Source organism: Lasiosphaeria miniovina (genome assembly GCF_030549165.1).
Source record: "Lasiosphaeria miniovina strain SMH2392-1A chromosome Unknown B0T26scaffold_4, whole genome shotgun sequence".
Classification (NCBI taxonomy): domain Eukaryota; kingdom Fungi; phylum Ascomycota; class Sordariomycetes; order Sordariales; family Lasiosphaeriaceae; genus Lasiosphaeria; species Lasiosphaeria miniovina.
The window spans coordinates 1,551,668-1,578,709 of NW_026848223.1; the positions used below are offsets into that span (position 1 = coordinate 1,551,668).

At 52.1% G+C, this 27,042-nt stretch overlaps 6 protein-coding genes across 6 annotated transcripts; 3 read left to right on the forward strand and 3 right to left on the reverse strand.

Moving 5' to 3' along the window:
• Positions 1-810: 810 nt before the first annotated feature.
• B0T26DRAFT_287883 (uncharacterized protein) lies at positions 811-1,480 on the forward strand. Its single transcript, XM_060434171.1, has one exon. It carries the CDS (start codon positions 1,011-1,013, stop codon positions 1,371-1,373), a length of 363 nt encoding a protein of 120 aa, XP_060295986.1. The 5' UTR covers positions 811-1,010; the 3' UTR covers positions 1,374-1,480.
• A 5,623-nt stretch (positions 1,481-7,103) lies between these two features.
• Positions 7,104-10,059, reverse strand: B0T26DRAFT_740705 (uncharacterized protein; the record flags this gene model as incomplete). Its single annotated transcript, XM_060443877.1, has 3 exons — positions 7,104-8,165; positions 8,239-8,621; positions 8,682-10,059. 3 exons carry the CDS (start codon positions 10,057-10,059, stop codon positions 7,104-7,106), a joined length of 2,823 nt encoding a protein of 940 aa, XP_060295987.1.
• A 1,550-nt stretch (positions 10,060-11,609) lies between these two features.
• On the forward strand, positions 11,610-12,541 carry B0T26DRAFT_288014 (uncharacterized protein). Its single transcript, XM_060434172.1, has one exon. It carries the CDS (start codon positions 11,739-11,741, stop codon positions 12,357-12,359), a length of 621 nt encoding a protein of 206 aa, XP_060295988.1. The 5' UTR covers positions 11,610-11,738; the 3' UTR covers positions 12,360-12,541.
• Positions 12,542-14,569: 2,028 nt separating this feature from the next.
• On the reverse strand, positions 14,570-16,648 carry B0T26DRAFT_288049 (uncharacterized protein). Its single transcript, XM_060434173.1, has 2 exons — positions 16,143-16,648; positions 14,570-16,075 (listed from the first exon to the last, which is right to left on the reverse strand). Exons 1-2 carry the CDS (start codon positions 16,390-16,392, stop codon positions 14,580-14,582), a joined length of 1,746 nt encoding a protein of 581 aa, XP_060295989.1. The 5' UTR covers positions 16,393-16,648; the 3' UTR covers positions 14,570-14,579.
• A 2,352-nt stretch (positions 16,649-19,000) lies between these two features.
• B0T26DRAFT_645262 (uncharacterized protein) lies at positions 19,001-19,638 on the forward strand (the record flags this gene model as incomplete). Its single annotated transcript, XM_060437701.1, has 3 exons — positions 19,001-19,214; positions 19,300-19,371; positions 19,508-19,638. 3 exons carry the CDS (start codon positions 19,001-19,003, stop codon positions 19,636-19,638), a joined length of 417 nt encoding a protein of 138 aa, XP_060295990.1.
• A 985-nt stretch (positions 19,639-20,623) lies between these two features.
• Positions 20,624-23,573, reverse strand: B0T26DRAFT_288112 (PAB-dependent poly(A)-specific ribonuclease subunit PAN3). The gene is made up of 7 exons (XM_060434174.1): positions 23,424-23,573; positions 23,205-23,319; positions 22,677-22,810; positions 22,522-22,622; positions 22,138-22,471; positions 21,931-22,077; positions 20,624-21,876 (listed from the first exon to the last, which is right to left on the reverse strand). Exons 1-7 carry the CDS (start codon positions 23,491-23,493, stop codon positions 20,831-20,833), a joined length of 1,947 nt encoding a protein of 648 aa, XP_060295991.1. The 5' UTR covers positions 23,494-23,573; the 3' UTR covers positions 20,624-20,830.
• Between the last annotated feature and the right edge of the window lie 3,469 nt (positions 23,574-27,042).

Consider the following 27,042-nt stretch of genomic DNA (forward strand, 5'->3'; position numbering starts at 1 on the left):
CACACCAACCCACCGATCCAGTCTAGCACTGATTCTACTAGATTTACCTGCCATAAGTACGCTGATTGGCCTATAGGAGCGGCCCCGGGCTCCGGAAAAGGAGGACTACCAGCCGCGGACTGCTCTTGTCGACTTTCTGGTTAGAGCGGCTTTGAGTCTTCCGCTCTTCGCTATGGCGCGCCGCGCACTTCGGGCCCGATTCCTGATGCTGCGAACTCGAGCCGCTTCATATTCAACTTTCATCCAATACTCGCGGCATATGCTAGCCCACTTTCGCAGCCTTGGATGGTGGCTTCTCCTCTTGCTGCGCCCGCGGGGCAATGTTCGGCTCTTGGTGGATGAGGCCTTGGGATGATATTCACGTCCTAATCTCTAACTGGCGCAGCTTGGTGACTGGCTAGGAAACGCTGTAATGCACGCCTGCATTGCCGGGCCATCACCTATGAGTCGTCGAGCGGAAACTGCCCGACGGCAAGACACATGTCGGTCCTATCAAGTCCAAGTGGACTTGGCCCTCTCCTCTTGTTTGCCTGGCCTATCCTTCTTCCAACCAAACACGATGGCGGAGCTCAAGATTGCCACTAAGTCGGTGCTTAACCAGCCGCCTTGACAAGTCAGAATGGACTCCGTGAAGAGGGGCTATGGTATTTCGCTTTGGTATTGATACAAAATTCCATTAGTGTGTACTTTGTTTTTCGCCTTGCGCATTTAGAAGTCTCAAGATAGGTATAAAGGCCATGGCTCTTCTCGCTCAATCTTGTCTCCTTACTTCTGCCAGCCTCTTCCTTCATCGCTATAGCTATCTACTCACCCCCAACGCTCACCATCTTCTCACTTAGGATAAAAGCTTCAACGTACTATACTATCCAAAACAACACACCAGCTAGCAGCTATGGGCAAGGTTTACTCATACGTTAACCTGTGGTTCTGCGTCAGTCTCCTTCCCATCAACGCTCGCACTTATTTCTAGATCTAACGGATGATGTAGCACGAATGCAATTCGGGCCCCTATGGTATCGATACTAGCGTTGCTTGCACGAATCCGGCTTGCGTCAGCCACTTTCGTTGCGAATACTGTCGTGTTGAAAGACACAAGATCCCTTCTCACGTCTAGAGGCACAGTACGCAGCTTGGTTGAGTTGGGCGGATGGGACAGTCTCAGACGACACGCCGGCATTTTTTCCCCTTCCGACAACACTTCCAGGGAGCGAGATCTTACTTACTCTACGACCTTTCGACTATCGAGTACGGCATGTCTGTTAAAGACAGTTAAGTTCTTATTTTCGGGAACTTTCTGCTTTTCTCAAGATACCCTCATATCTGGATTTAGCGTTATGGTTATTAGAAATTCAGGCGCAAGCCGACGCATCTAGACGCATTGGGGGTTATTGTCATTTGGTGCATGCATGGCTACGGATTAGAATCACAGTTTCAAATCGAACCTATTCGCTCGTTAACTTGTAACTTCGCGGGACCTTTTTTGTAGTTTCGATGTTTGTAAAGCAATTGGAGGTTTCGATTGGTAGCTCCGCCCACAAGGCCCACCTAACTACACTTGTAAATGCTCTGGGTCCTCATAGCCCCTCATTTCTCACTTGGATCTCGGGTTGGATTTGCATCACGCCCCCAACGAGTCAACTCTCTCTCTTGCGCCGTAAATAAACAGGCAACCACATCCCCCCGCCGGGCTCGTTTGCAATATCGGGTATGCCAACATCACACAGGACCAAGCAAAAGGTCCCGGCTTATGTTCGTGAGGCTCAACAAGGGCGCGTAACCGCCGGTACCGATAAACTTGACAAGCGAGGCAGCAGTTGCAGGTGACTAGCTTGCTTGCTGCAAATCCCAAGCTCTGACGCGTGGCATTAATGTTCTCTTGATATGGCCCCATTCATTCCTCCTCACACCGACTCTTTGAGAGCGTGAGGGGAAGTTTGAGGACTTGACCGTGTGTTTACATGGATGTGATGCGATGTGATGTGATGTACCTTGGGCTTTCGTTGGAGCCACTTGTCGGCGAGGAGCTAACTATCATAGCTAACGTCTTTCCGTCCCCTCGGTGTTGGCCGGCACCTTTGTAGACTGACGCATGAGGAAAATCGGCGAGGCCTGGACTCTGGAGAAGGCTAGCAGCCCCAAGGCTGGGTTCTTTTGTCGAAGTGGGTAAGGCTGAAAGCCTTTCTTTTTTTTCTTTTTTCCCTTCTCAAGTGTACGTGTGTGTCTACATCAGCTCCCGGTGTTGTGGGTGTGGTGCAGCGCGGTGCGGTGCTTTTGACTCACCCTGATTCGGGAGATTTACGACATACTCCATCCGTCCCGCATAGTCGGTAACCCGTAACGTTACGTTGCTGTGCGGTGATGAGTCCACCTTGAAATGGTGCAGGTTTTTGTCCGGAACAGGGGAAATAGACAGAGAGAGAGAAGAGAACTAAAGCCTGCACTCTGCCAAATTCGGCTTCCCCCCCCATCCTCGTTCTCTTGCAGTAAATATGTCTTAATCCAAAGAGGCCGTCGCCATTTAGGATAAAGTCATTTCAACCTTTAGTTAGATATTGTCTTCTGTCTGGGCTTTCTCACCCCCCCTGACACCGAAAGAAAAACAGACTGGCCGATCGCGAGTTACGGGCACCTATGACGTATTAGCGCTGTGCCCCAGGGAACAGCTTCCCAGGACAGGGCCACCTGAGGCTAGGCGATGCAGCTCGTAAAGTGAAATCGGCGCCTCAGCTAACGGCTCTTGTGAATATGGGAGCGGGCCCTGTTGAAACCCAATCTCGAAGTCCCTTCGACACGGCGCTGGTGACCTCATGAGGAGAAAGTGCGTGCGTCCCAACGTTGAAATGTTTGACTAAATGCGTAAAAGCCACGCTCGAGGCTTGCTAGCCGAACCCCACTGCTGGGGCACTCGCCCGCCGCCCAGCGCCCACGTTCTGCATAAAGCGGGCGCCCTGACCCCAGACTTCAGACATCGCCGGGTTCACTTACCGAGCTGCACGCTCCACTCTTTCAATATATGATTTAAACGAGGCGGTAGTGGCAGCTAACGGCCAAGCTTCCAGAAGCCCCCGCCAACAGTGGGTTTTTGTTTCCTAGCACAGCCACAACCGCGCGCCCACTATCGTCGCTCCTCAACCAGTCATTGACCCAGGCAAGGGTTCAGCTGAGGCGCTAGATCTGCTCAACCTCAGTCCTTCCGAGTTCTTCCGGGCGAGCGTTTTGTTTCTGTTTTGCGCCTCAAGTATCGAAACGGCGGGCCCAGGCAGTGCAACCCCGGGAATGGCGTCAGCGCATGCCCCGTGCCGCTCGCCGTTCTGTGTCGTGCCGCTAATAGAGGCTTCGACTGTCTGTGGGTTACACCCGGACAGGACGGGATAGTCTCTCCCGTCTCGAACAAGCGCTCTAGGTTATCTGAACATATCGTCCAGGGACGAATCACCTATCTAGGCAGCGCCGTCTCCGCCCTTCGGTGTGCTCGTTACAGCCATCAGGTCGCTGACCACAGGCCGATTGGGCTCGGGCAAGCGACGACGAGCCCGCCGGGTTTGGGCGGCCAGCAAACAAACACACTCAGACCGAGACTACCTAAACTACTGTTTTTTTCTAATTTCCAACATTAATACCATCATGAACTGGCGTCATTTACCAGTTCCCTTGCCCCCGTGACTTTGCCAACTGCCTTAGACCTAATCTAGGCTTACTTGGAAATTCCACGCCCGCCCCGCCGGTGTCGCTCTTGGGGCGTTGCCCCTGTCAAGCGTCAGTGTCATTTCGCTCCAGGCGCATTTTGAGTTTACGACTCTCTCACTCTCACCACCACCGCCACACGCTAGTCAACTAACCGCCTGTCTCCCACTTGTTCAAGATTCACCGCAGTTCCAAATCCAGTTCTCTCCACTCTTAAATCGGCATTTCCCTCTTCCTAGAAAAAATATTAACCAAGTCTGCCAAAGCGGCACACGCCTTAGGCTTTTTTTCCCCTCATCATTTGATCCAAAGTCGCCTACCGTTGCCCCTTGGCTTACCGCCCCACCCAAAAACAACAATGGCATTAGGCGAAACAAATGCCAAATTCTTTTTCTTCAGCAACTACCCGCCCTCCATCCCATTGGATACCCAGAATTTGGCGGGAACTCCAACAATAACACGGCTAAGCCAATCAGGCCGCTTCTCTCAACCCCCACAATACATTTTCCCTTCCAGGTTTGACATATCACGTGACCGTCCACTCACCACTCACTTTCGACCAAAACAACAGCCATCGAGTCAAGCACGGAGACCGTCGACCGTCTCAAATTCGGCAAACAATATGAATCTTGAAGTGGAAGTGGGTCTTTCATCCAAAGTTCTCTGATCATGTCTTCACAAAAGCGTAAATACGGCGTGAATAGCCCTAGAAACCCCCCAGCAATAAAATATAAATTTATGTTTTCCTCTACAAACAGAGAAAGCGGTGTTCTAGCCGCCGAATTTGGCTAGCGCATGCTGCCATTTTCGACGGCTTTAACACCAAGCGCACAAGTCTCTTACAAGTAGTGTCGGTGTACCTGTGTCATAGCGGCCTTTCTAGCGCATCTCCGTCACGGTCGAAAGAGTACCTAGGTAGGTGTTTCAAGAGACAGTACAACATAATTAATCAGTTCATCCGTTCCAGGGGTAATAAACTGTATAATAATTATATTAATCTTTAACTAGGTAATATAATACTTCTCTTTCTTATTTTAAAAACATCCGGGATCTGGGTATATGCTGCCACGTTTCGAACCTACATGGAGGACTTCGCAATCAACAAGCCTAGATTCAAAGCTACAGAAAGGAAGAAGGACAGAGCAAGAAAAGGATATGGTTATGGGTATGTATTAAGAAGCGCGCAGACTATAGCTTAAAAAATATATATGGGGATGGCGCCCAGAACTCAGGATCCACGGATCTAAATATTCTACAAGCTCTATCTTTGCCACCTGCCCCAAAATAGAATCCTACTGGTCGCTAAGTTTCCTCTTGACTCTTTTCTCGGCTGCCTTAAACAGCTCCTCGTCTGATTCTGCGAGTTGCTGCGGTGGTAACCGAACCCTTGGCCGCTTCTGATGATTCTCTTGCTGGATATTCCTGCACCCACGATTCCTACACTCCGCTCTAGCCTCAGCCCCCTGCACTATTTCATAAAGTTGAGAAAACGAAATAGTAATCTCCCCGGGGATGTCATCGATTCCGGGGCAATTAGGCCAGTGCCCAAAATCTTTGAGCCCGATGCGAAGGATCCGTTCCCTATCGATCAAACTACCATCCACTGCCCGAAAGATACCTGTTTCCGTCTCAGCTGCTTCAAGTACGGCTTCCCCATCTTCCTCAATATATCTTAGTCGCCACACAGTGACCCCGGCTTCTTTTCCCTTCTCCTCCCGGTATTCAAGGTCAATCCTAATAACGGCTTGGGTCCGCCCATTTGAACCTAGGATGTAGTCATCTGCAAGGAATGACAAATCTTATCATTATTGTGAATGGGAGACGTCCAAGATAACACATTCTACCTCCGCATCTTTGTGCGCAAACGACCCGTCTAGGTAATGGGAACCATCATTATCCTTAATATTGGGGCTTCTTCTTGCGTGTGTGCCCCGAGCGAAATCGGCAGCGACTTGGTCGTTACCTCGCCGTACATCGATCAACTGCTCTATAACTAGGTCTTCGAATCCTGCGATAACGTCTTCGTGGATAGCGCCCGCCATACGCAGGACGAACTTGAAGAGCTGAGGGAAGTAGTCGTACCTAATTAGAGGTTAGCTAATATAATGCTGGACAAGGGGCAGCTGGACGAAGAGGGGCAGAGAGACAGAGGGACAAAGGGATAGGCTACCTACTTTGGCCAGCGGTAGTCCCCTTCGGCTTCGAAACGCGCCGCAAAAGCCTTGAACTCGTCATGATTGAGGCTGATGCACCACCGCTCCTCTTCGACCTCGACTCGGCCACAGATGCGATTGCGAATTTCGGCGATAATCTTATCGACACCAGAGACTGGTAAGCTCACGGATGGTGTGGGGGAGTTGGGGGATGCCGTCTCTGGAGGCGTTTCCGGGTAGAGAGTCAGCCGATTGAGGGGGAGCCAATCGAGCTGGGTGGTGTGATTGCTTTGCTATCCATATGGGCGGATAGCTGATGATGGAGATAGAATGGTGGTGCACCCAGGGCGATTTCAAGGAGTAGAGCTCGCTTGCTTGTTGACGACGAAAGGAATAGGTGTTGTAGAGCAATTGCTTCGCTTGCGTTAATATATATATTCATCCATCCATCCATCCGAATGGTCCCTAGACCCGTCAACGACAAAAACCAAGTGACAGGCAGGCACCGATATGAGAACATGTTATGATTTTAATCCTATTCCAGTTCAAAACATAAAGAGAAAAGATAAGCAGGTAAGCAGGAGGAAACGAGATGAGACAGAAAACAAGACAAGAAAAAGTATTCCTTGATAAACCTAAAAATAATAGATACAACACAGAGTGGGAGGACTAAAGAAGAGGCAGGTAAGATAGTGAAAACACGGGGAGGCAGGCGGCAATGTGAAGAAAAAAAAACCTTCCCAAATAGTAAATATAATAATAATAATAAAAAGATGACATGGAAGGGGGGAGGAAAAGAACAAGTCCCCTAAAAAGACCAACAAGGGACTCCTCCGCCCACAAAAATAAGTAAGGTAAATAAAATAAAAATTGACATCAAGACGCCAAACCCCCCCCCTCCCCCCCCTCCCCCCCAAAGTCACTTATTTCCCACCCCCAAAAGCCACACACTCCTTGTCTTTCCCTTGAGTTACCACCCCGAAATATGTTTGTTGAGTGTTGAATACTCCCGGAACGCCTTCTTCCCCTTTGCAATTCCTCATTTCCCTTTCCCGCGCGGCGCGCAACGCACAAATTCGACATCCATCCATATCTCTCCCTCTCGCTCAATAATACCCTTTTCTTCTAACAAAGTGTATCCCTTACTTCTTCCTGTAATTTCGCCCTCTTTCCGCCTGGCCCCAAAGCTCAGGCTCGATATGCCCCAAACATGCAAGCAATACTCTCCCCGCCGTAAACCCGGCTCTTTCAACAAGCAAAATTAGATTACTCGTCATCATCATCCACGGCCCAGATCTTGTCCGAGCGTGCCATGTCCAGCGTTTTGCGCGACTTGGCCGAGGACGGCGTGTTTTTGGCAGACACTGCGTCGCCAGCGGCCATCTCAGAGTCGGGGCTGGCCGAGTTCAGCACCTTCCACGAGGGTGTGCGCTTGCGACCTGAGGCTACCTTGACCGAAGACGGTGGCGTTGCTGACTTCTTCGGTGTGCTCTTCGCCGACGACGCGGGCGTCATCTTCTTCGTCTTGGGTGTCTTCTTGCCCGGGCCAGCAGTCTTCTTCTTCTCCGAGGCGGGTCCGGCCGCGACAATGGTAGTAAGACTTGAACTTCGCGAAGAGACCTTAACTCTTGGCGTGTTCTTCTTTACGTATTTTCGCTTGACTCTAGGAGCTTCCTTATCCGTCGTAATGGACTTCTTGATCGTGGTGATTGACTTTTTGGTCGCAGCCGCCTTCTTGGTCGTTGGTTTCTTAGTCGACGAGCTAAGAGCTAGCTTCGTGTTGGTAGATACACTCGCCACGCTGCGCTTGATGATTACCGTCGCTCCCTTGACTGCGCTCTTGGCTGCGCCCTTAGCGGCCTTGAGTCCAGCTGAGGAGGGCGATGGCTTCTTCGCCTTCTTGATTACCAGCTTAACCTTCTTTGTCGGCTTCTCTGGCTCTTTCTCGTCGCCACTGGCGAGCATCTCCTTGAGCTTTCGCTTGCCGGCCTTGATTGTTCCCTTGACAGACTTCTTGGTCTCCTTCGGGGGCTTCGGAGGCTTTACCTCCTTGGGCTTGGGGCCGAGAACACCTCGGCAGTTCGGGCTACCACAAAGGCACTTCTGCACGTTCTTAGCGGAGAAGGGATCGAAGTTGTAGTCGTATGTAAGCTCTTCGCCCGTCATGATGGGGCGGTCGCCGGCAAAAAGGGCCATGCGTGGCTGTCCAGAGACAATCCACTTGATCATCCGACAATTGGGCGAACACGAATGGTTGACGAACCGCGCGATGCTACCGGTGGTGGCGTCAATTATCATGTTCTGGTCGAAAGACATCAGGTAGTAACACTGCCAGGTAAGTTAGATCATTGTCTCTTGAATCAATCGCCTTGCTAGATTGCATCGGAAAGTGAGGGCTTACCTCGTTGTCTTTGTAGACCTCATTCATGCGGCGGTCGCATTCTTCCTCGGTGATAATCTCGCCCGTGTACTCCATGATGATCTGGTTTGGCTCAAAGCAGCGGTTGCTGCGGACACCATAGCCGCGGTCAGAAGTCTTGACGACTTCAACGCCCACGCGATAACGGCCACCTGTCTTAGTTCTCTCCTGAAGATTCTGAAAGGCCCTGTTTTGGCAATGGGCTTTGCCTACGTTACAGTTGGTCTCATCGCACTCGTACAACATAATCCGATTCTGGCAGTCCTCGGCACACCCGTCCTCGGGCTTGCACACGCACTTGGAGGCGAAGTCTCCAAAGTGGGGCGTCTTCTTCCAATACGCGCTGGCGTCTCCAACAAAGCGATCTGCAGAGCATATTAGCGCAAGGTTCTTGTATCAGCAGGTGACGACGGTGTGTTACTTGCTCTTGGTCATGGTCCGGTAGTGAGCAGGTTTTGGCTGTCCAGGGGGGAGCGGGCTGCAGATGTCAAAGGGCAACTTGAAGTCGCGGCCGTTCATAAGCATGCGCAGGCCATTATACATCGGGGAGGGCAGCGTCTTATTGGGTTTGACGGGCCTGATCAACTCGGGGAGGGATGCTAGCTTCTTCTTGTCCTGGGCATTGAGGTTCTGGAAAACGTCCACAGGTGTGTCCTGACCGGAATAGAGGCCCTTGTCTAGCCACTTCTTGACACGGCGCTTCTTCGGCACGGGCCCGGTAGTTTCCTTCTTTTCGGCATCGATCTCGGGTTCCTTGCCGGGTTGAGCCGCCGTAGCGCTCTCGCTGGTGCGCGCCTTCTTTCGGGGTGGCGTGGCCGCAGCCTCTTCCTCAGACGCATCTGGGTCAATATACTTGCCGTTACTCCAAACGGTGTAGCGCACAGGACGCGTGTCTATATGTGCGAACTCGTTTGTGTCCTGCAGCCGTCTCAATTCGTGTGTCATGCGGTCTAGTCCCCTTTCGATCGTCTTGCGACCGCGCTTGCCAAGTGCCGTCATCTTTGATGTGAGAGACGCGACGGGCTCGCCGGAAAGACGCGTCGCTCTACGCGTTATCGACGCGGCGGGGGCAGGGGTCGACTTGGTTGACTTGGTCGACTTAATTATTAACTTGACTGACTTGGGCTTCTTGATTATTCGGCGCGCCCGGTTAGGAGTGGCAGGCGAGCTCGGGGCAACGGCGGCGGCCGGCAAGTCAAGACCCATCGCATCAATGCCGCCTTGTGCCGGCTCGGAAGCCTTCGGCCGGACGTTCGTGTCGCCATTCGCCGTCTCGTTGCTACCGGTGGCGGGCGTGTCACTGGCGATCGTGCGGCGGCGCTTGCTGTCGACAGGCTCGCCATTGGCGACCCGCTTGGTGTAGGGTCTGGTGCCACTCAATTTTGCGAGGTTGTACACCGGCAGACTTGCGCGCGCGCGGCGGGCGCGGCCAGCGAAAGGTGGCTCCTCGGGCAAAGGCTCAACCACAATGGCATTTGCGACAGGCGTATGCCGGCTGCTCTGATCGTTGGGCTCTTGGGACTCGGCGGGCGGGGAAGTGTGCGGTGCCTTCCGATCGAAATCGCGCTCCATCTGCTGGATCTGGGCCTTTTGCGCGTCTTCTAGGAGGGGGATGGCCGCGTCTAGAAGGGGAGTGACGATGCTGCCATGTTTGGGCACGTCCGGGTCTGATGCTAGCGACATGCTGTCGGGCGATAGGGTCGTTGGCGGTGTTGAGCTGAACGAGGCAGTGTTTGAAGAGGACTCGGTTAGGGCGCCCGACGAGAAACTCGTCTCGAACGAGAGAGGGCCAATTTCGGCCATGGTCGACACAATGGCGAGCAAAGCAGCAATGGATTACAGTAGTGCGTGCAACCGCAGCCAGACTGCAAGATTCTGACGCGATACTGATGGGCGGTGTTGAGAAAAGACAGGTGGTGGTGTGGTGAGGTGGTAAGCAAACTAAGGTATTGGAAGGTAACTTGAAGTACCAGTAATAAACTAAGACGCAGCTGGAAAGGCGGCACGTCGATTGGCTACTAGTCTGCTGAGGACTGCAACGCGTAACAAAGGACGGGAAGGGGGGTCCACGGCTGGAATTGGTCTGGGTCTGGCTGGTAGTTGGTCCCCCAGCTATGTTGGCTGCAAGGCCGAGCGGAAAGGCCGGGCCACTCGATAGCTTCTCCAGAGCCAGACGCGGTTAGTTTCGGTGTTTTGTTTCGTGCCCGTGGGCGAGGCTATCAAGGTCGACGAGGTGAGGTTGAGGTGTCTTCGAAAAAGTGGCTGCGAGGAGTTGAAGTTGTGTGCCGACTTGGTCAAGGGGCGAGATGCAAGCGGCGGCGGCTGTTAACAAGCAACAAAAACAGACAGCGGCATCCGTACTTGGAAGAATGGCGCGTGCAGACGTGGGGCGTGGTGGCACGCGAGCCGGCAAGTAAAGGAAGATATCGCGCTCTGCAAGACGCAAAAAGTGACGAGACAGGCAATTGAGAAAAGAAGGGCAATTGCACAAGATGCATGCGTTCTCAGACGCGCCGCGAGCTACGCGAAAGGCAAAGCGGGCGGTGGTGGAGCGAGCGAGGGTTGGTTCCGTTGCGTGCGTGCAAGGGCTGGCTAGCTGCTTGTCACGGGGGGTTTAGGTTACGTTGTGTGGGGAGCGGAGGGTAGAAAGTCGGGTCTGCGTCTGCTCTGCGTCCGTCTGCTAACTAGGTTGGCTGGGCTGGGCTGGGCTGGGCTGGCGAAGGGAGATGCAGCGGGAACCTGAAGAAAATGGAAGAAAGCAGATTGGGTGCGGTGCCGTGGGTCGAAGCGAAGCGCCAGGGGCGGCGGCCAACGCTACCGTATTTAAGAGAAGGGGCTGGCGAGAAGAGGGGGGGGGGGGGGGGCGTTTGAAAGTAACAAGGTAAGAACCGCGTAGGCACGCAGCAAGGAAGGTAGGTAGGTAACCTCAAAGGTATGGAAGTGGAAGTGTGAGGTGTGGTCGAAGGATGCAGCCGACAAGAAGAGGAAGAAGATTTTGCCTGTGGCATGTAAAAAGAGTAAGGTATGGGGGTAAGTTATTACAAGACTGACTTGAGCTCCGGTCCCTCCCCTCATCATGTTTTGACCGCCCGGGCGCCTCGATACAGCATGCCTGGTCAGATAATACCAGAACGAGAGCAAAAAAGTCAAATCAGGGCTACTGCTCAGTGTTCACTACCAGTGCTGACACGGCCAGGGCTTCGTCGTCTTCAAACTGTTCCATATCGGGAACCACACGCGATCCGTTTTCTCTGAAGCCCTGCCCCCTCGTGGAAGACTTTCACTTCCGGAAACCCCACGAAGTAAAATATGAATACGCCTCTAGCTGATCACAGCATGGGGACATCTCCGAGAACCCCTACCTACCGTGCTCACACATACAATCGACTGTCACCACCTCTCCCTACCCAAGATATTCGCCTACCTGCCCCAGGTAGCCAATATGATAGCTACCTGCCTATATTGTGTAGATAGCTCAAGTCATGTTACGAGCATTTACATGCATGTATGCATTTGTACTTCCATTGTCAACAGTCTATGAAGCCTCTCTTGTGACAAAAGCCTTCTTTTCTACTCTCTCCCTAGTCAGCCGGCCGTCTTCGCTGCATCGCTCTGACTGCAACTTGGCTGCGCCGGCGACTTTGTTGCTTGTGTTGCGCAGCCAACTTAAAAAGAACCAACTACCTCGCCTTATTTCCGACCCATTGCCACTCTGCCGCCAAAAGAGAGGGTTGACAGGTCACGGTTGTGGTGTTGATCCACAAACTCCTGCATACCCCTGGGGAGCCAATGAGTTACTGAGTTGGGGGGTTGAGTTTATGGCCGCCGCCGTGGGCGAGGGGGAGAGGGGGAGAGCGAGGGGAGAGGAGGCGGGAGCATGGGGGTCCGAGTTTGACCGACCGCAGCGAAGACACCGACAACGCCGGGTCCCCGTCTCACCCACGGTCGTGGTATCCCTCGATCTCTACTATGCAGTAACTTGTCAATATCCCCCGGATCCCTCAGCCTCTTGTCGACATCCTTTCTCAGATTTCCCCGGCGCCTGCATCCCATATCGTCAACAATCCAAGCCATCCATCCTGTGGCGTGTCGGTATCCCGTAGCATCAGCTTAATTTTCTTGGTCTGTGATGTTAGAGATGCAGACAGCAGGTGGGCAGACATTTGGTCAGGGGCGAGCAGTGGTGAAAAGTAGTATTGCTAGGATTTCGGAAAACACAGTGGTCCAAGTCCTCTAGCAAGCCTGCATCGCAAACAATCGGCCATGCCTCTGTTTATTGCCATCCATTGAAGCCAGCCAGAAGAGCAAACGTGCCCAACCTGGTGTAGACGGTAGACAAATGTAACATACGAAACGAGGTTGCCATGGTAAGATACACGAGATAAGATAGAAACCTTGGGTACAGCACGAAACGACGCCGGCAGGCAATGCCTACCTCTAATATCGCGACATGACTCCTCCGTCATTCTAATATCGCCGTGCTCTTCCGCGCACCCGCACCCCCATGTCAGGTACAAACCAGCCAAAGGCACTCAGCAAGCTCTCTTGAAAAAAAAATCGAGATAGCCATGGTCCCCCTATTCTGATGTCCCAGAAACTACCTCGGCTATCCAACCACTCCCATGCTAACCTCAAACACCATCTAGCTGCCTGCTGTCGCACCGCAAGAATCTCGGGGTCGGTGAGACGACCCCGCTCAGATCCGACTTGACCAAGAGCAGCTGGGCTCGGGAGAGAGTTGAGATGGATGCCGCGTGGGACCATACCCTCTCCGATCTTAATCCTCCTCGGTACATGCTATCTCGTCAATCTATACCGACGGGCCGACTAAATACCGCCACCTACGCCCTGCTTCACATCGAGCGTCAGCAACTTTATCAGACTAACACAGTCTCTTCCGCTGAGCGACACCTACACTTAGCAAGTAACAATAGTGTAAGATAGTGCAAGATGTCTCCCCATCGAGCTTCGCCCCTGAATCTCAAGTCACATTTCTCTGGAGGCCCAATGCACTAATGGTGTGCCACCATGGAGCGGAACAAAACTCGAGGATATAAGGGGGTGTATAAACTAAACAGCAGCCTCAATCGGGCATCTATACCACACCCCGGGCTGAAGTTACCTAGGTAACAAAGGCCGATGACCCATGTTTCTTACCACAAGGGGGAGTTGTCAAAACAAAGCTTGGGAATTGCATTTTTCTTTTCTGGAAAGGAAACTGTCAGTCCATATCATGTTCCAGCATTTTACTGACACTGGGGATACGTCTCTCACGCCGGACCCTCAAGACGCCAACAAAAACCCCCAACCCCCGAAACAACCACCGGGAACCACCGCATCACGGAAGAAATCTCTTGAGTGAAATAGCCCCCAGATTTTGCAGACCGCCGAACACTCTCCTACATCCGAAGATAAGGGGGGGGACAAACGATAAACAAAACAAACACCAGAAGCACCATTTCTTCTCCTTCTACTTCCTGACGAGGCCCAACACCTTCGACGGTGGTGAAATATTTACATGGCCCAGATTGTTTGCTCAGCCGTTCTGGTTACATTACTTTTATATTCACGCTTTTTCTTGAACAAATTCTGAAAATATGTGAATCGGAAGCTGAAAGTCGCTGATTGAGAATTGGCCTTGGTTTCAAGTGGCAGACTGTGGAAGAAAGGGGGAGGAGTGGTTGACCGAAGAGGAAAAACGACCAACAAGTTGAAGCCTTTGGGGTAGAATGACCGGTAAAAATAGGGACATCAGTATCTAATATATACCTACCTACCAAGTGGGTATTTCACCTTCACTCTGGTTTAAATTGACTCTTGACAACATGCTGAAACCAATTGAAGCCAAGGTGTCTAGTTTATACAAGACTAAGGGGCTTGGTTCTGACGAGACTCTGACAAAACTCTGATGTGGCACTGGAGAGACGACATAGGTAAACTCTACAGACAATTACGGGAACAGACTTTCTTATTCACTCACAAATACACATCTAGTAGGGCATAATAGCTTTTAACATTACGTAAGTACTTCAGTACAATCATTAACCACCTAGCCAGACCGCCAGCCTCCCAGCCGTGTATGTTGCCATGACTCAATATGAACAACTATGCCGACCTAGATCTATGGTGAAATGCAAATGGGGCATCTACTCCTTCCTTCTCCAGTGCAAAACACCCCTAGAAAGTGGACGAAACAAAAAGAAACATAAAATGGTATCAAGGCGTATCACGTGTCGTATGTCATACCTACAAGGCTTTACCGGGCTATTAAATGGTCTCAGCCCGGGCTCTCTCCACGTGTAGAAAGGCCAACCGTTAAAACGTTAGCCAGGGGTGCTGCCTCTGGACACCTTGGAGGCGTACGCCTCTCTAGCCTCGGCTGCTGCCGTGGCTACAGACGCCATGTGGCTCAAGTGTCTGTGAACCACAGGGTCGTGGCTGCCCCGCGTGCCTCTCGCTGAGGAGCCATCTTCGTCTTTGTCCAGGGGCGGGGGCGGTGTATCGACGCTCCTGTTGTTGTCGTCGTTAGGGTCCCGTAGTAGCAAGTGGGCGAGATGAATCCCGCCACTGCGACCTCTAGGGGGTGTCGAGCCGTCTCGGCTTCCGTAGTGGTTGTTGCTAGCCGAACCTGCCGTCTGTCCCCTGCTCCCTTGCCGGTGTCGGCTACTAGTGTCCCGCAAGACTCTTGACCCCTCACCAGGTTCTATCGGTAGGTGAGAAGATGATTGCTCTGTCATGAGCAAATCGTCTCGCTCGTCAACGGCCGGGTCTGCAGCTTCTAGTTCCCTAAGTTCTCTTCCTAACCCACGCCCATAAACAAGCTCGCCCCTGAGCGCGGCAACCTCTTCGTCCGTGACCCCTTTCCAGCTGCATTTAGCGTGCTTGCGCGTGCAGCCTTGACAAGCAGTGAGATGCTTAACACAGGACGTCTTCAATCGTCGGCAGCGGTCGCAAGGCGGGGAGATGGGATCCCCACGCGCAAGCTTCTCAATGCGGGCCTGAATTAAGGGCCGGTGAGCCGCGGATATGTCTTCGGCGGACTCTGACTGGTGATCTCGATAGGCCGCTAGCTCATCTGCATGCACGGATGAGGGCCTCGTACTCGGAGTAACTAATTGAGCAGGTTGGCGTAGCCGGGGCGGTTCGGACAGGGTAGGTAAGGACGCGGTAGATGCAGACGAAAGAGCTTGTTGCGGGGCCGGCACCAGAAACTGCTGCAGCAGGTCGGCGTGAAGATCGTATCCCGGATTTGGCCCTCCTGACCGTGCGGGCGGCTGGTTCATAGACTGAAAGCCAGAGCCTTGTTGAGCAACCGGCGGTGAACGGCGAGAATTGATGGCGGCTTTTCGGCCACTGAGATGATAGTTGAGCTGCCGGGCTCTCCGCGCTACCTCGTCAGCTTTCTTGATGAGTGTCTGCAGGCGTTGCTCGAGGATATCGAGAGTAGCCAGCTCTATGGCTTCATCCTCTTCCAGGGGCCGAGCGGGAGCCAAGCGGAAGCGATCGAGAGTACTTGACATGATAAGGCGCCAGTCGTCTTCGCTTATCCCGACGCGGACATTCTTCATTACAAACTGACACACTCGGCGGCCGTCAGGAGCGGCTATCAAATTCAGGTCTCCGGGGTTGGACTTTGCAAATGCAATGATTTCTAGCCAAGTAGGCTTGTAAACAGTGGACGCCCGGGTGTCCCGGTAGGGGATGTCCGGAATTACAGTGATGGTACCTTCGAAGAGGCTTTCCATTGCGCGCAGGAGACGGGGAGCGGTCAACTTTGCGCCTAGGTTTGCAGCTAGACTCTCGTGGCGACTGAGTACCCCTTATTACAGTGTTAGTGGTAGCGCAAATTAAGGGGGATAAGGGGGGTCCTCAAGTTCCAAACGCACCTTCGTAATCGCCCATGAGAGACAGGACGTCAGTGAATGCATCGCTGTCGTCTTGGATCAGGCGCAGCCTGGCCGGACTAGCCCTGGAGAGGTAGTTAATAGGGGCGCCATTACCTGCCTGGGGTGGCGGAGGCTGTGGGATTCGGCCCGAGTGGGCAGGCTGGGTGCCGTTGTCGTCGGCGTCGCGCTTGCGCTTGTGGGCATCCGAAGGTGGATCCACGGCGCCAGTGCCGTGTGCTCCCGGCACCATGCTGCGCTGCCACAGCAGTGCGGTTGTCGACGCAGCACAGAAGCGCCTGGCTTGTTGTCGGCTTGTTGTTCCTGGCGACAGCAAGAACGCCGTCGATGGCGACGGCGACGGCGGGGGCTAGAGCCGGGTAGCTGTCCGCCCACTTGAGTTGCGGGGGTGCATGTGCCGAGTGGCTCTGTCTACGGAACACGAGAACAGGGTGAGATATGCCGAGGTGCAGCTGCAACATGAAATCCGGGGCTGTAGTAGTGGAGGTGAGCCGAGACTGTGTGGCCTTGCCTGGCCAAACATGCGGCCTTGTGAGTTTCCGGTGGGCTAGTTGGCCACAGCGCGACGGAAGAAAAAAAGAAAAAAACTAGAATAATAAAGCCAATGTCTTCAGTTCTATGTCTTTTAGGTTGGTTAGACGAGTGTCAAGTGTTAGGCCATGAAACTGAAGAGTGGTGTACACCCTAGACCAGGTCGCTCTCGAATTGTCCAATCGTGTGTCGTTGCGCTACGCGAGCTCTCAGAATGAGATGCGGATGCAATTGGCCAGAAAATTGCCTCTTTAAGTTTGGAGGAGGTTCTGGCGAGGTTCTGGTTCTTGGGGCTTTCGATCGGCTCGCGTTCCGGGCAATGGCGGCCTGTGCTGTTGGGGATTTTGGATGCAGTGCAATGCGTGGAAGACGCCCAAACAAACGCTGTCCGCCTTATCAAATAGTAAATCGGATGGATGGTAAGGGAGGCAGGTAGCTCAATGACGGAGCGCTGCAGCTGTCAAGCCTTAGAAATAATTTTGGCTACCCGTGCCAGTCATGTGCCTGCATCTGCAGTACTCAGTACCTGTACCTGTACCCGCGTCTGAATCCGCGTCCAGCCTCACACGCATCGCTCGATCTTGCCTATGCTCTAAGCTGAGCCTCCAAAGCGACCTGGATGGCTACGGATAGCCTTAACGAGGTTTTTTAGAGAGGTGGGCGTTTTGTTGTGGTTTGTATGCTAATGAGGAATTGGTTGTACTGGTGTATAGTATATACAATACAAAGAGCGTGGTGTGGAGGTAGCGGGAAGCCTAGCGGATGGCACGCATGAGCGGGTCGGGAATGGCGTGAGTGCCGTGGGGAAAGGGTAAGCTGGAGCAGGACCCGCGCGGCAGCTTTGTTGAAGAGTTGGAAGTTTAATAGATGAAGGAAGAGGTTCGGAGTTTTGGGAACGACGGGATTGGGGGCGGGCAAGCGGAACCCAGCAATTAAATAGACCAACGAAATTGGGTCATCGCAGTCCGCAGTAGTAGGACCCGACTTTACACTGAGATGGGAAGCTACGGCCGACGGGAGCGCTCTTGGCCGCTCTTTTGCCTGGGCCTGGGCAAGGTACCTACCAACTTGAACCTCCAGCCAGCCCTCCGAAGCCCGCTTGCCAACAAAGACTGCATGGTGCTACACCATATGTCCAAGCTATCCCTTCACTGGCACGCTTCCATTACACCTAGAGTCTGACCAAGTAGAATATGAACAGCTATCTTCTTGCGACAATCTGCGTTCCTCGCACAACCACTCAAGCCCATACCCTGGGCTTGGCCTGGCTTGGCAACTCCCCCGTTTGTCATCGTTCCTAGACTCGACCTCCTGCCTCATAAGCCCGGTTTGAGTGGCGGGGGTCAGGAGCGAGGGAGGACATCAAAGACGGGATTTCAAAGGGCGCAGTACGGTTGGCTTCCTTTCTAGATCGGAATATGCCCATCTTCCGCCTACTCCGTGAGGCGGAATTTCTGGTGCCCCTGTAGACTGCAGCTGCGTTTTTGAAGCCTTTGTACGAACGTTTGTGGCCTTTATCTCTGGCCTGCTTGTTGGGCGATCGGCTGCCGGCTAGGCCGGGATGCCGGGAGGGAAGCTTGAGTTGCATCGCGGATAGAAGTGTGCCTACCTGTTCTGTAGTGTAAACAGCCAGACAAGTAACTTCACACTGGCTTTCCGGTGCGCACTGATCTGTTGGAGCACCGGTGATGATCATCTCCACAGCGGAGGCACAAGCAGATCTAGTGTATAATCCGGCTAACTTGGGATAGCGCCCTCCACCCTTTGTTGGGCGTGGTAGATTCCATGGTACGGTCGTCCACTATGTATGTACGAATACCGCACCTTAATTAGGTTAGTTCTTCAGTCCCGGATCTCTTGGGCCTATTTGGGTGCAAACAGGAAAGTCTCATCTGACTATTTCCCTCCATCTTTCGTAATCGTTGGAGAAAACGGTAGAGGCGCAACAGACTCAAAAGAGAGAAATACACCCTCCTTGTCGGGATGTGACGTTTAGCAAAGCTTGGGCCACCAGACTCTTGGGCGGGCAGGGACTCGACAAGCCGCAGAACGCCCCCTGCACCACCATAAATCGCGGGGTCACCCTGCGGGTCATTTTTAGCAGCAGACCTACTGGCGGCTCGCGTTTTGTCGCTGGCCCCACCAAGACCTCTATTGACGACTGCGTTGCATTCAAGCGAAACAGAACAGAAGCTCGTCGTAGGCCACACTCTCGCATCGCCCCAAGCAACGCACCCGAACGGTTACAGCCGCCATCCAGTATATATATCGACCGGTTCCTTTATTCCGACAGCCCACAAAGCATAGCAATGGCAGACAGGCCTTATCGCGGTCGCGGCGGCAGCTCTAGGGGCGGCAGTGGCGGCGGCCGCGGCGGAGGACCTGGCGGCCGCGGAGGACAGGGTGGTGGTGCTGGTAGCGCGGGCGGCGCCCAGGGCGAGCGCCCAAAGAAAGAGAATATTCTTGACCTCAAAAAATACATGGACCAGCGCATCACCGTCAAGTTTAATGGCGGGCGGGAGGGTGCGTCTCCATGGAAAATCCTGGTCATCTCCCCTAGTTTCGCGCGTGGCGCCAGCTAACCGATTCATCTTCTTGTTCTTTCCAGTCACCGGAACCCTCAAAGGATACGATGCACTGATGAACCTTGTCCTTGATGACGTGGAGGAGGCTCTCAGAGGTGAGATTCTCTCACCACACGCCAGCTTCCCAGCTGGTCGACCAGGGAGAGCACGAAGACTATGGGGCAAAAAACGAGAGCAGAGAGCAAAGGAGAAAAAAGCCCTTTGACTAACCACCACTCTTCCAAAATCTAGATGACGAAGGCAACGAGAATACTCGATCGCTAGGCCTCGTGGTCGCGCGCGGCACGCTACTCGTGGTTATTAGCCCTGTGGACGGCAGCGAGGTCATATCCAACCCGTTCGCGGTGAACGACGAAGAGTGAACGGTTCGATTGTACGAGACACGAGGCAGGAAAACGGGGGGGAGGGAAAACGTCAAGTTTTTCCCGAACGAAAGAAACCCCCAAAATAGACCAAAAGGACCTATTTTGTTTGCAGCCTAGGTCGGGCAGTTCCGGGGGGCGGAAGGAGGGTCACATTACGGATATATCCTGGCGCAAAAAAAATAAATAAGAAAGAAACGGCGTATTATTACAGTACAAGAAAGGGGAAGAAATAGGGTGGGAGGAACGCATCGACAGTAGTGCATTTGAACTCGTCTTGGTGAAATACCCCCGAGGAACAACGCACTAGGTAGGTGTATGCATGGGATATCGCCACTTGGCGATTGCGTGAGAGAATCTTACACCCTCTCACTCGAATACATCAGAGTTGCTAGGTGAGTTAGTAGATGGATAGCCCATGAACTGGGTTGGACCTTACTGCTAGTCTAGATACTGCTTCATCCAGTCTGACAGTAATTGATTGTCTGAAAGCGCGTCTGCTCTGCTGCCCTAAGCTCTACCGGGATTGACTGACCTCTTAGCGTAATGGGTATTTCCTGCGCGCAAGTTTTATCTGGTTATTGCTGTTACTCATAAGATAGTAATGTCTCGTTTTTCTTTCTATTCTTCTCTCCTCCCCTTTCCCATTCGTGTACACACAGACAGCCCTCATTCCTCATTCCTGCTTCACGGGACTGAAAATAGATCATATACTGCATCCCATGATGCAACCGTCTTATATACCTAATAAGCATACCCAACGGGCAAAAATATGACATAACTCCGAGCTCGACCCGAATCTGGAGTCAACGTGGGACAAGTTCCCCAAAACAAAAACAAACGAGTAGAAAAAGAAAATAACTTGGCATAGTTCATCGAAGAGCCTATTGCGCTACGCTTACTAGTTTCGCTATAGCATCGTATCAGTTGAATTCGAATAAATATCCGTACGAGGAATACGGTCTCCTTCGCATCTTTTGAGTATTCCACAAGCCGCTGTTAAACCACCCTGCTCTCCTGTCCCCTTATTAGGCTTTTGTGTGCCTTTCTCCGCTGTATGTGTGCCCAGATCGGTTCCTTAATCGGGAATCCATGGTGCCGCCACGGGATTTAATGTCACCTGGCTGGGAGGAGCGGGCAGCGGTTCAGACTTCGACCTTCTGTTCCCCGTATTTTCTCCTGATGGTTTCTTCTAGTTCGCCCCAGGAGCACCGTGCTTACTGTGTTTGACGAGTTCATTAAACGATCGTTCAAACATTTGGCGGAGCTCTCGGTAGGTAAGAACAAAGACGTTGTCGTTGTCGCGACTCGTTAGAACAACCATCTCCTCGAGCCCGGCGTCCAGCTTGTTCAGACAGTTCAGTATGTGTCCAATAGACAGCCGGGGCTTCCCATCAGCGTCCACCTGATGAAAGACGTAGTCGCGGAATAGCTTAAGCTGGTATCTGTCTCCAGTCTCGGACCAGCCCTGCATGCCAGCCAAATCGCCGCGCTCCGTAATAGTGGCCAATTTCATCAGCAAGCGAGCTACGCGTCCATTCTCCAGCTCTTTGGCCAGTATTGACTCCTTCTCGTCGCCATCCTGGAGTGCAAGGTCGAAGAAGGCAGTCATTTGCGTAGAAATACCGGTGATAAAATTATCAAACGGTTTTAATTCACCGGGTCCCACCGGCGAGATGAGCCACGCAATGGCCTCCTTCAGGTTCGACGTATACTTTGTCCCAAGAGAGTCGAGAGCTGCTTGAATATTATTCAGATGGACAGGCAGAGTATTCGTTGCCAGAGAAAGCATAACCCTGCCAAATTTGATGAGATCCTCCTGTTGTAGCTCCAAGATGGACCTCGTGTTTGTTTCAAACTGCACCACGTCCAGAATGGAGCATGCCGCGAGCCGAATACGATCCTTCTCCGAGACAATAATCTTGCTGAGCTCGAGACAGCGAGCAGCGAGCTTGGACGAGTGGATGATCCTCAGCGCATTCGTGATCTGGCATATATAGCCCCACAAGACGTTCTCCGGAATGAAGTTTAGTGCCCTGAACCGAGGGCCATGAGACGGGAAATGGTGTTCCTGCAGCGTTGCCGACAAAGGATGATAGTCGTACGCGAAGATGAGCGAGCTGTCTCCAAACTCTCTGGTGGTGAAAATGTCATGAACGGTTACAATGTTTGCATTCTTAATTTTCTTCCATTCTTTCATGGCCGTCGTAATGGCCTTGTCGTTGGTCAATCGATAGCCTGCATGGTCAATGGTCAAAGACAGTTCCTATGCCAATATAACAGGCCTCATACCTTCAATTCTTCGCAGTGCGTAGTGTCTTCCCGTTCTACTGTTTTGGGCTTTGTACATCCAACTAGGATAGCCAAAAGAGGACGAGTTCTTCCTGTTGTTTGTATCGAGTGGAACTAGAGAATGCCAGCGCTCGAGCTGCGGTAGACCTAAATCTGCCAAATGTTACTTGAGAATTCCAGAACGATGTTCATGAGATTGTGTCTTACTGGGCATGACTTGCTGAGTCGCATACATCTTCTTCTGCATGTGTTCCCGCATCTTTTCTGGCATGAAGAAATCGTATGTGCTCCGCTGCCACGGCTGTAGGTCTTGCCGATACGAGTCGTAGGGGGTGTAAAGATGATAATTTGGTGGCTGCGTAAGGCCAGCTGGGAAGCTTCCGTGCTGAGGGTAGAACGTTGCCCCGGATCCCCCCATGGTACTGTGGTCATTCGCGTAAGGGTTGAATTGGCCTGCAGGAGGCAGGGCCGGCCCCAGAGAGTTCATGGATGTGAAAGGATCGTTATATACGCTGTCTTGGGCAGCACCATTTACAGAGTTCTGTACCGGCGTGAGCAAATAGGACACCCGAAATCCCAATTCGAACTTACGGTATTTCCTATGTCGTAGTTTTGCGGGGTAAATTCCCGAATTGCTGCCGGATTAAATATAGACGTTTCAGCGGTGGCTTGCTGTTGTAGGTTTGGGGTGACTAGACAGCAAATATTAGGCACACGGGGCAATCATCCCAAACATAAAGACTCACCATTAGCTCCACGGGGTGTGAAGGGTGCGGCGCTTGCTGCCTGGGATGAGAAGGTGGATTTTTTTGCAGGTGGCTGAGGTTGGCCTGCCGGCGTGAACGATGGAGAGTCGACATTGAATGTTTTCTTAGAAGTGCTGGCCAAAAGTTAGAAGAAAAAAACAGAAAAATATTGTGAAAAACAAACGGTCAAGGGTTTGTGGAAAAGACATCAATCGAGACCGAAGGCCGAGTTTCGAGAGCCACGAGTAGATGAGGCCAGACGTATGCATGCGGCGATAGTCATCCTGGCGCAAGTCTTGACGACAGCAACCCGACAGTCCTCCAATGTCCTATGCATGTTGCTGAGCTGGAGATGCAAGCGGCCGCAGCTCCCGCCGTGTCTGCAGGCACAGTACAACCTACCGGCCGGAATTGGGCGCGAATTGGGCGCCAGGGAGTCCGCTTCTCTGGCCCGGCGCATGGGTGCTATACAGCGGCTCTCTCGGTGCTCCGCGAGTGATGAAGAAAGATGTTCGCGTAGCCACTTACAGATCTGTCTGAGAAGACGACATCTTGTTCTGGTCGTGGTTGAAGGTGCAGCCTTGGTCTTCGTAGCGGCAATTCCCATAAATAACTACGTTGCGGCAGAGGGTATCTTTGTTTTCTATAGGAAGTTTAACTTTGTCAGCGCGCCTATCCTTCGGTAATGTAGGGCAAAAGGGAGAGGGTTTAGGGGGCGGGCAGAGGTAAAGTCAGAACAGAACTTACCGCGTCCCTTGGATCGCGGCGACCCTACCTGGCGCCGCAGGTCGTTCGCTGTGTACCGTGTCGTAGCCATCTCGAGGTGGGACAAAGTAGGTATATGAAGGACGAGCAATGCAATGCGAAAGCAAACGCAAGATGCGCGACGATGCGCGAGGCAATCAGATCAGGCACAGAAGGGACACCCCTCGACCGGCTCTACAATATCTGGGGCAATGGTGGCACGTCAGCATGCCCAGTGGGCGGAATTGCGGGCGAGGAGAAACGGGCGGGCAGGCGGTAGCGCACTTGACTTCGTAGATGTCCCATGTTTCGCACTAGACGGCGATAAGGCACCCATGAGAGTTGCACGAGAGCTGCAAGAGCCGCAGAGGGCGACAGCAATTGAGCGGGGACGGCGGCCAATGGCCTCGCTCTGCTTGCTTGGCGGTACGAAGCAAGATAAAGAAAGCTGAACCGGGCGTTAGCACACAAAGGGCTCGTGGGGTCGAGGTTGGGGATCCGTCCCGTTTTGAGGTCGTGCGCGTTGGGCCTGTTGGATCGCGAAGCCTAAACTTCGTTGTAGTGGGCGGGCTGTCGGAGGTGGGATACAAGGTTGGAAAGCGTGCCAGTGGCAGAAGAATCTTGAATGGCAATGCTGCAGGGTGGGGCTCAGGGTGTCGCTCGAGTCTCGAAGAAGCGAACTGAACGCACGGGCGACTTAAATTAGCGCATCTAACGGGGCCGCAGATTGACCTAGCCAGTAACTACGCCGTCAATTGCATAATGCAAGTAACGGCAACTTCGCGCGCCAGCCGCCCATTGGCCCGCCTTATGTAGGTCCCCATAAACAGTGGTCTCAGCAACCTTTAACCTTGAACATGTCCTAGTTCAGCTAAATGGATGGCTGGAAACTGACGAACTAGCTTGTAATTAATAAGTTGAGTAGAAGACCATGTCAGGCTTGTATGTCTACGTGGAAGGCACCCGCTACGCTCAACTTACCTACTCCTTCCCCACTGGTGAGGGTAATCTATATCAACACATGTACAGCTGTACATTTTGGATCAAGGGCACTATATGGAAGAGACGAGTGTTTTTCGTCGCCTCCCGCCTAGGAAGATATGAACTGACTAACTCTGTATATCGATATTTAATTATAACCAGCGAAGCCACGATGACTTTATCTCGACTAGCTCTAGTCACTGTATCAATTTGTTTCAATAACTAGACTGGCTAGTATGTGGCTGGCTCTGATGACACGATCGTTATGGTTTAGAGAATGAGATAGTTGGCCATTGGGGGTTCCTAATGGAAGTTGGAACCACTCCTCGAAAGGGAGGGTTCCATGGATAAGTACCTACCACTCCATGATGATTGATGCTACCCTGAGCACAATGTGATATCAATAACTAATCAGTTGTGGATCAAATGCTGAGAGCCACGCACTTGTTCTCTGGTAGGGAGGTCACTCTACTACAGGTCGGTGTCGTATAGCATCACCAGATAGGTATGCCAAAGCCTTCTTTAGTTTTGAAACCCGGTTCATTTGCTAACAATGATCAGGACAGCCTTGCTGTTCTGAAAGACGTGATGGGAGAAGTGCAGCCTGAAAGAAAGACATGCGACTAAGGCGAGTTCCCTCCCACCACGAAAACTAATGCTAACTAGTAGTACTACCCTAATACACTACAAGCGGGGCAAATGCGTCTGTCGCAGAGCACCTCTCCCATTTATCAGAGATTGAATATATTCCATGTTGGTCTGCCAATTCAGCTTGGCCAGCACATCTGCCCTTTTCCCTCTTACAGCCGCAATGACCTTGTCTAAGTCGGCTTCGGTGACTTTCCCCTGGTTGTGCAAGTCCTTAACCTGTTGCAGAAGTGTCATTTTGAAAATATCTCTAGTGCAATTCGAATCTCGACCGATGTATAAATGAGCGAGAGTCGTATATTCTAGAGTTATTTAGTGTTGATAAAAGCAATAGGTCCGAGGAACGGTTAAGAGTCCTAACAAGAAACATGATGACGGAGCTAATGAGAAAGTTGATGAGAAAGTTGATAAGAAAGTTGATGAGAAAGTTGATGAGGAAATTGATGAGGAAGCTGATGAGACAAGACAGGTAGGTGAGGGCCTTACCTAGGGTATTTATAAACAGCAGAGCACACCGAGAGCAAAAAATCATATACATCTCTACTCTACCCACCACTCCCCACCTCTGCAGCGGAGGTTGGAGTTGTTGGTCTGCGCCGGTATTGGATTTCTTTTTCAAAAGGCTGATTAGGCCATGGGCCAGTTTTCGAGGACAAGTAGGTATGGTTGGTTGGAGCTCCTGCGGCAGGTGCATAGGTAGCACCCAAATAACTTGGCCGGGTAGAGATGCCCTGTGAGTGTGGTAAGACGACACAAGCCAACAAATGTCCTAGAGCAAAGGTAGACCTTGTAAACTACGTTGGGACTCTCTAGGCCACGCTTTCATGCTAAAGCAGCGGTTATGATTTCTCATTCGGTTTTCTGATGCCGCCAACAAGCACGCAATTACCATGTCGCGGCCTCAGGCTATCCCTTGGGCATCTAATTTTGGTGTCTAGAGTTCAGACTGATGACTTGAGCGTTGGCGGCCCGTTTCGGGTCTGAGTTAAGTAGAAAAAACTCTGCCCTAATGCTCGACTCTTTCTGCTGTTTCAGTCAAACATCGTGTAACCCGCGTTGGCCTCGGTCATGGAGTGTCCGGAAGCCGCGGAGGCCCGCCCGGAATCCCAGCTGCAAGTTTCACTCAGACATAATATAACTCTTGTTGGTCCCGCGTCGTGGAACATTGTTGGTCCCCATTATCGGTGCCCGAGTGGCCCTGGAATCCGACTGCCTTTTGGCGAGATCTTAACGCTATACGCTCAATACCTTGATCTAGTGATGATTAGTAGTGTCATGAATATCAACTATTCGAACGCGAATTATATAGAACTAAGGATACCGGAGACATGTACTTGGTCTTCATTGTACCCGCCTGCAGCCGGGGTTAGCAATGCGACTGCTGTTGTAGAGCTAGAGGGATGCTGCCTCGCCTAGGCGCTTGATTAGCGTGTTGGTTGCAACATGTGATAGTGCGTCGCACGAGCTGACTGAAGCGTGGTTATTTAGTAGGTGCCGAGCGAATCCTGCGCGGCCAGGCTTGGTCCGCTTTATATGCCCTGAGCGAAAACTTAATCTTGTTTAGCGTGTGCCGTATGCACAGCTGACTAGACTCCTAGGCACACAGGTATCTGTTTTGTCTAGCTAGCACAGCGGTACCTATTACATAGCGGTTGGCGGTAAGGTTTGTAAGTCTGTTAGGATGACTCTGACGGTGCCGTTTGAGTTTCATTATTTGACCTTTTGCTATATCGCGGTAAATACTTAATTATATTTATTCCAGTGTGTATATAGTGATGGGTATTTCACTTTGGTGATAGATCTAACTATAGCAGTCGCTCTAGCTCTTTGAGTAGACGAAGGAAAACATCGAACTTGGTGTAACCTACGGAATATCTACCTGGAAGTTGGAATTAGATTTATCTTCCTGGTCGCTCCCAAGAAAGATTGTGGGCTCTTATCGAGATAAGGTCTCGATAAGCAGGGCCTTCTTTTTCTAAGGTGGTGCTGCGCT